Source organism: Coregonus lavaretus (genome assembly GCF_964263955.1).
Source record: "Coregonus lavaretus genome assembly, chromosome: 5".
In the NCBI taxonomy this organism is placed as follows: domain Eukaryota; kingdom Metazoa; phylum Chordata; class Actinopteri; order Salmoniformes; family Salmonidae; genus Coregonus; species Coregonus lavaretus.
Window position 1 is genome coordinate 58,880,776 of NC_139992.1, and position 8,609 is coordinate 58,889,384.

Sequence of the window (8,609 nt, forward strand, 5' to 3'; positions counted from 1 at the left end):
TTCCTTCCAAACCACTCATTGTTGAATTTGCGATTTCCATCTTGTTGTGTAATGTTTATGTCCAATGGCCGATGAGCACCGATACGTTTTATCTATAATTTCTCTTCATTATTTATCTTCATATGACAAGGATTAAAAAGGATTTGCCAGTAGATTGTCGACTTGATTCATGATGATGACTGCTAGCTAAAATTTTGAAAGTATGACGTTGACATGATCAGTCCAATCAAAGCTACTGTAGATATAACGTGATTTGACGTCCTTTTATCTGTGGCCAATGACCTTGAGTCTTCTTGGATGGGCACATCTAATGTAACTATATGGCAGTACCCAAGGGTTTTATTTTTGATAAAAAGGTTGGGCTCAAAACAGTTTACTAAACAACAGCAACTGATTTAAAACCACAGAGTTACCGCAAGTCACAGGAGCACTGCTTCCGCTATTCCAGCACCATTTCAACTTAAACATTTAAACATCATCAAATCAACTAGATTATATACTGTTTGCTTAGTTTAATACACTGAAAACAAACTTAAAGACACCAAAAGCAATTTAGTCCAAGAAATGTAGCTAAATATCATGTGGCTGTCCATGGATGCTTTATTAACTGACATATATATATATATATATATATATATATATATATATATATATATATATATATATATTTTTTACATTGTTTGCAAACTGATATGTGACACGTATTAATGCCAAAATAACATGCAAAACAGGCATAACCCCCCCCCCCCCCCCCAAAAAAAAAGTTAGTATTATTTATTTATTTTGCTAGAAATGTGGGGCTCAAAAATGACACTGCAGAACATGGCAAGGAGCCGGCCGCGACCGGGAGACCCATGGGGCGGCGCACAATTGGCCCAGCGTCGTCCAGGGTAGGGGAGGGAATGGCCGGCAGGGATGTAGCTCAGTTGGTAGAGCATGGCATTTGCAACGCCAGGGTTGTGGGTTCGGTTCCCACGGGGGGCCAGTATGAAAAAATAAAAATAAAAATAATGTATGCACTCACTAGCTGTAAGTCGCTTTGGATAAGAGTGTCTGCTAAATGACAAAAAATGTAAAAATGCAAATGATAGCACAATCAGATCTGGGACCAGGCTACATATTGATCATTTGTTAGGGGAAAAAAATATCATTTCTGGATTTACTAAATTGGAACATTCTTCATGTTTCAGAGGTAACTTAATGCCACCGTTAATAATGATGGAAAACAACTTGAAATGCCTATTATACTATCATACGTCCTAGTTTCTCTCAACTATACAGTATGTGTGGAACTGGTTTCATCTGCTCCTCACAAAAATCTATCAGAATCCAAGCCAGTTGGGCTGGAGGAGGTAAAGATTTTTTTTCCTGGTACCAGGTCATAGAATTCTATGCAAGAGCCAGCTCAGACATCGCTTAATGTAATGCTATTACAACCAAATATAAATCTATCAAGCTTTTTCAGATGAGAAGACACGTTTTATTAGAGTTCCTCACATAACAAGTGTTGTGTTACATTAAAAGGAACAAGACCACCACAATCCAGCTAGTACATAGTTTCATTTGGGATACATTTTGGTCGTATTGTCTGGGGTTGATGTTAAAAACAATTCACCCATGGAAGAAAGAATATACAATTTCTCTGACCTATAGTGTGAGGGAATATATTGGAACAATCTATCACCGAGAGTATGAGTTGTTATACCGTGATAGATTATTCCAATATATTGAATCACTGTGCCACCAAAAAAGTAATTTACAACCTGTGTATGACATGGTAATTAACTTGCAGGTGACATACACAAAAATGTATGCACGCATGACTGTAAGTCACTTTGGATAAAAGCCTCTGCTAAATGGCATATTATCATTATTATGTAGTTATGTAAACATAATTGTGTTATTTTCAACCCAGTATTACAGATAATTGTGAAATAGACATTAATTGCTTATGGGAAATTCTTTGTTTTTTCGTGTGCAGCACACGATTTTGTATACAGTGCATTTCAATCACAGATAAAGACAGAAGGTTACTTAAGACAGAAATGATAGAGGAAGGTTGGTCGGGGAGGATGGGGTGGGCATATAATGTGAACATCTACCTACCCAAAGGTTGTGTTCGAATCGCATCATGGATAACTTTATCATTTTCACTAATTAGCTACTTTGCAACTACTTACTACTTTTGAGCTACTTTGTAACTACTTATTATATTAGCTAACCATTCCCCTTTAACCTAACTCCTGTAGTTAACCTGTAATTCTTTCCAGGTTTTTAGCCTATTTATTCATCCACCAGGCCTTAAATTCCTTGTTTGACTATAGAGGATCTACTCTCGTTTTTTTCAAGCGAGGGAATACGTGGAGGCTTGCCAAACTAACAGCAGTCCAATCGACACACAGCCCGACCGAACCCCTTCTGTGCTCTCCACTGATGTGCGCATGACGCGCTGATGAATGTGGCCGGTGACTGAACAGGAACATCAACAAGTGTGTCTGCTGTCATCTCTGTGTTGAGAAACGGTAGGCTATTAGGTATTACAACTGTAATTTATAGTATAGGGTACCTGTTTTGGAGATGATGTTACTTGGAATACCATGTACAGACCACGCGGAAACTTCGGTTTTATGCTGACCACTGACATTTTAGGCTTTGAATAGAATGCCTCGTGCTGAAAGCAATACATACTGTTCAGACCACAGCTGTCTGAATTATGTTTTGTTATATTCATAAGAAATGTCTGGAGTAATTATTTTTAAAGAAGAAGTATGGATCTTGGTGGAAATTTGAAATATAGAAGCACATATTCTCAAAATGGAGACGAGTCTTTACGCACGCGATCTGGAGCAAATGGACTAGTGGATAAACACCTGATGTGTGCTCATTTTTATAACTGTGATATAACGCTGAATACTTTTTTATAAAGGTAACGGTAACACTCCGGACAAAATAATTGGCTACGATTCCTGTAAATTTTATTTGTATCCTGCCTACTGTAAAAGTTTATGTATTTTTGGGGCGAAAAACGTTTGAAAGCACATAGTTCAATAAAATGTCAAATTTTCCGTTGTCTACATTCAATGTCCAATGCCTATTGGGATGACTCATTGTAATTCTGGGTGGATTTTTGTAAGAGCAAATAAATCAGTATAGGACATTTTAAATTAAGATAAATCAGCAAGATTATGTAGAGGTAACTACTGCAATCCAATAGTCATTTAAAAAGCATTTGATTTTATACAACTTCTAGATTTAAAGAATGTCATTTAAAATTCATTATAAGCTGAGAACTGTCTTCCCCTTTATATAAGGATGTTTTATTCCATGATTTATGGTTTTGATGGTTATGGTAATTTAAGTATTTTCATAGCTTCAAAATATGTTTGCAACTCATGATGATCTCATTGCCTTTCAGTCTTTGCACCCATAGCTTCACCTATGAATTTGACAGTGGTTACATGTATCTAGCCCCACCCCTCAACTTTATAGCAAACCAAGTGGGTGCTGCCATTTAGAACACAAATTAAGGATTGTGTCCTGAAACCCTATTATTATTATAAGTGATCATATTGCAGAATGTAACTCTCCTAATTTGATCTATGATACATTCAAAGCTACAGTATCTAAAGGGGCAATCGGCAGTTCAAACAATTTCAAATTTACCCGCCACTGTTTTGGTAAAAAGCTTAGAGATGGGGCTGAAGAAATGTAACTACTCTCAAATTCCAAGAGCTGTGGATGCAAGGACTGACCATCCATGATATCAAAATTATAGTTTAAACCATGTTTTGAGGCTATACAGTAATTGTTTACAATTACATTGTTTACAAACAGTGGAGTAAACAAGCTTATATTTTGGGTTCTGATGGGATACGGCAGTTGAACTAAGCTCATAAGGCATTTACAAGTCATATCCTTCAAGAATCAATAGTCCAAAAAGGGATGTAGCAATCACAGAATGCCCATTTAAAGCACTTGCTGCTAATTTGATGCATGATATTATGTGTGTTCAACATTTTACTGCATTTACAGTAATTAACTTATTTGACTTGCAATAAAAATGGTTATCTAACAAAATACAGAACCAATTAAGACCTCTACTTGTTAACATTTTGTTATGTTTTAGCTCTGGCTCCAAATTAATCTCATATGATCTTATACATTCAATTCATCTCAATTCAACTGCAGGGCTGTCATGGTCTATTAATATGGCCTGTTTTGTAAAAGAACAGAGGCTCTCATAATGTCACTACAGGCTGTCCCAGTGTGCCCTGATGCATTTTAACGTGTCAAATCCTGTTGACACCTCCCTATGAGCACCAGCTCAAATGTGAACGTGAGGGGCTTATTTAAGAAATCTTGGCTGCATTTTGTGTGTGTGCGTGTTCATGGGATAAAGCCATTGAGACGTAGCCAAAAATGCTTGATAAAAATTCTAAATGTCACATTGGTGCCCCCAGTCCCATCAACAGGTTGACACCAAGTACAACAATAAGCTATATGGTCAGCATAATCCACAAGAGGGTGCATAGACCCATAGTGAAAATTATATGATACATTGGCACAGTGGATCCATTCTAGTTGTGTAAATGTAGGACATCCGTTTTCCTTTAAGTGGAAATATGACTGAGCAGCTGAAGCATTGATTTATTACGTTATGAGAAGAGAAGCTGTCACGTTCGTTTAATGACGGGTCAGACCAAGGCGCAGCGTGATATGCGTACATGTTTATTAACGTAATAAACAACACGACAAAACAACAAAGGAAACGAAACGTGAAGTCCAAGGTAGAACACACAACATACCTTACAAGGAACAAGATCCCACAACTAGACAGTGCCAATAGGCTGCCTAAGTATGGTCCCCAATCAGAGACAACGAGCGACAGCTGCCACTGATTGGGAACCACACCGGCCAACATAGAAATACACATACTAGATAATACAACATAGAACATACACAACAAATAATATACACACCCTGACTCAACATATAAGAGTCCCCTGAGTCAGGGCGTGACAGAAGCACAGTTCATATTCATGTTTTCTGTTATGAAAGAGTGTAATCATTATTATATCGGCACTACCCTGCAGAAGCAGAACAAATTTATTTCATTCCAACGTTTTAAGTCCATATAAATGAATTAGCTATCCTAATATGATCCGATAATGTAAGTGATGACCAATGTATTTGTTTCTCCGCTTTATGAGATTTTCTTTAAGTGAAATGGATTGTCCTTGATAATCATTTTACAAATGTGTTCAGTGTGACGCTTGAATTGACTATGTCCAATTTGCAAGCAAAACCAATTTGGCTGATGCACTCAGTACAATTGTACGAATATTATAGCAAAGTAATCTTGACATAAAACATTATCCCTAAAATACATAAACCTACCCTAAAACTTTTACAATATGGCCTTCAAGTTATTCTGTGTCACTGCTACTAAGAAGAAGCTATGTCTTGTAATTCCCTTTTTCACTAGGACTGTCACTATTCTGTTTTTGTTCTTTCAGTTCTCGACATGGCAGGAGGATACCTGTAACACATTCAGCCTACCTCCACCTCACAGTTGCCTTCATCTCCCTCTAAGATACCTTTCCCTCGTGAGTAACTATTTTGTCTTTCCAATCTGAAGGCAGCCTCTTGGATTCTGTCTGGAATACTCCCAATGCAGCTCATGTGAATCTGGGCTCTACTGAAACCCTTTGGAAACAGCAGGACATGAAAATGATACTTCACCGATGGATCTGATGGATTAACTACAGATACAACCTTGACGGCTTGTAAGGAAATTAAAACACTCCTCTGTCTTGTCTTGTGGTTTGCAAGCCATAACGATAGCACAACATGGCACAAGGTTGAACCATGACTGCTCTTGCATGACAGGACCAGCTAGAGCACGCAGCTGAATATGTCCAATCCTATGGGTCCTGATCGGCCCAGAAATCTCTTGCTCTCAGCTGTCTCGGCTCTCTTGTGGGCCTTGCACTTTGGAATATTGTTTCGAAGTGCACTGGTGACCGCTTGTCCCAAGAGCTGCCACTGCATGGAGAAGAACAGCCTTGTCATGGTGCAGTGCATGTCGCGCAACCTGGAGAACATCCCCGCCGACCTGCCACGAGACACAGTAGTCCTGCTGCTGGCCTCAAACCGCATTACCAAGATCCCCAACCAGGCCTTTAAGGACCTCAAAAGATTACAGGAACTGGACCTATCCAACAACGCCATTGAGACGGTGGACGCTGGGGCCTTCCAGGGGGTCTCCGACGGCCTTCGGGTCCTGGACCTGTCCAACAACCGCTTAAGCAGCGTGCCCAAAGAGGCATTCACCAAACCTCGGGCCAAAATCAGCCTCTCCAACAACCCCTGGCACTGCGAGTGCAGCTTGCAGGAGGTCCTGAGGGAGCTGAGACTGGACCCAGAGACGGTCAACGAGGTGAGCTGCTACACGGCCGTGGAGGAGGAGTACGCCGGCAAGCCCGTTATCCAGGTCCTGGACTTGGGAATCAACTTCTGCAACTTCTACCACAAGACCACCGACGTGGCCATGTTCGTGACTATGTTTGGCTGGTTCACCATGGTGATAGCCTACGTGATCTACTACGTGCGGCAGAACCAGGAGGATGCCAGGAGGCACATTGAGTACCTCAAGTCCCTGCCCAGCAGCTCGCAGATCAGCAAAGACTTTGACACCATCAGCACGGTTCTCTAGCAGGCCCACTGTGGCACACATTTGAGAAAGTGTGTGTGAGTGGGTGAGTGAGTGAGTGGATGATAGGGGGAAAGGAGTTCTTGATTTTTGAGCTGGATTTAAGGTTTAAGGTGACCTTAGGAGACGATAGACTTGGACTACGTCTGAACCTTTAGTATTTATACTCGCTCTCTGTCTTTCTGTATGTATACAGATATACTATCTTAATTTGACCAGTTTCTCACAGCAGGAAAATAATCCTGCCACAACAGGAAATGTTAATTATTATGTGGATTTTTGTAGGGTTGATACATTTTTCGTTGGGGCAAATCAAGTCCGACATTTTAAAGTGGAATATCCTAACTTTAGAAGCCTTTTTAAACCTCAAATACACTAAAAGTTGCATTTCCTGCGGCGCAGGAAAATTCTCTGCGACAACAGAGTGATCAAATTACGAAAAAGGACATACATTGACAAATTGGGCATTTTATCATTTAGACTATCATTTCATTTATATTCACTTCACACTCTCAAGGTGAAGGCTAATTCTTTTAGAACACTATTTTCACTTGATATCTCTTGAGATCCTGCATTTAAGTGGGAGAGTTTAGCTGTTCAGAACTTGTTATATTTCATTGTGGCACACAGATTGGTTCCTAACTACAAGTCATTATACTCTGCAAACCACCACAGAATCCCCATGTACATGTGGCAAATGCCCACCATTGTCTGTTTATACAACATCTGTTTACATGCAAATTCAATGGAATTCATTACACAAGTGGAATAAAAGTTGATTGATAGCTAGACTGTTACATTTCTGTCACTTTAACACAACCATAAACACAAGCCATACTCATTTTTGTATTGATCTTTCTGTAGCTATGTGGTTATGAGATGTGCATGCCGAAGTGCCTATCCCCTATGACTTCTACACCTTTGCACTCTGCATTGGGATGTACTAGATCATGTTCACTCCCTGTTCTTCTGCCATGTACAGTACCCGGTAAAGCTGTCTTTTAGTCTAGTTAGTTGCTACTCAGGGGGGAAAGTTGGTTGCAATTAAGTAATAATGGTGTCATTGCCAGGTTGTATACTGGTTATATAAGGAAGTTTCATTAATGTATTTTTAGCAACCAATAGAAATACATCTTTATCTGGTTATTTGACCAGATAACAACCAAAATATGACATCTTTATTGATCTCGTCATTACCTCGTTGTAACCAAGACAAGTTGCTTGTAATCTGATAATATGATGTCTTCTCAATCAGAAAATCAGTTTACAACCAGAAAATTATGTCATTAAGACGTTGTGTCAAATTTTGCCTGCTGGGTAGGAAGTTTTTATCTGTGTAGTTAGACTTCCTCCTCATTTTATTTGTGGTCAAACGTGAGTCAACATCTTGTATGGTTCATATAATATGTGCTTGTATGGGATATCCTGCATGCTAAAATAGGTCAAAATGTTGTTTCAGTGTTGTCATAATGTTCAGTGAATGGGCCAAGTTTAATTTTTTCTGGGACTGGGCACTGTCTAAAAGTGTTATTGTCATTAGATAATGTATATTTGAACATTGTCATAGAATTGAAAGGGCTCCAGTCATTTCTTGTAATTTCCATTGTGCAATTTCTGTTGTTTCTATTTGTCAATGTAGAATTGTTATTTACATTTATAATCTGTGGAATTCAAAATGGACATCATAGCAGCATTTGAAAATAAAGGTTATTATACATAACTTTTGTCCCTGAGTGAGTTGACTACTATTAATTTGATAAAAACATAGATGTATATAATTATATGAATCATAAGGTCCACCACTACTACTACTACTACTACTACTACTACTACTACTACTACTACTACTACTACTACTACTACTACTACTACTACTACCTACTACTACTACTACTAC

General features: G+C 38.9%; 1 protein-coding gene across 1 annotated transcript; it reads left to right on the forward strand.

Annotated features, from left to right (window-relative positions):
- Positions 1-5,914: 5,914 nt before the first annotated feature.
- On the forward strand, positions 5,915-6,715 carry LOC311129514 (leucine-rich repeat-containing protein 3-like; the record flags this gene model as incomplete). Its single annotated transcript, XM_084161811.1, has 1 exon — positions 5,915-6,715. One exon carries the CDS (start codon positions 5,915-5,917, stop codon positions 6,713-6,715), a length of 801 nt encoding a protein of 266 aa, XP_084017937.1.
- Between the last annotated feature and the right edge of the window lie 1,894 nt (positions 6,716-8,609).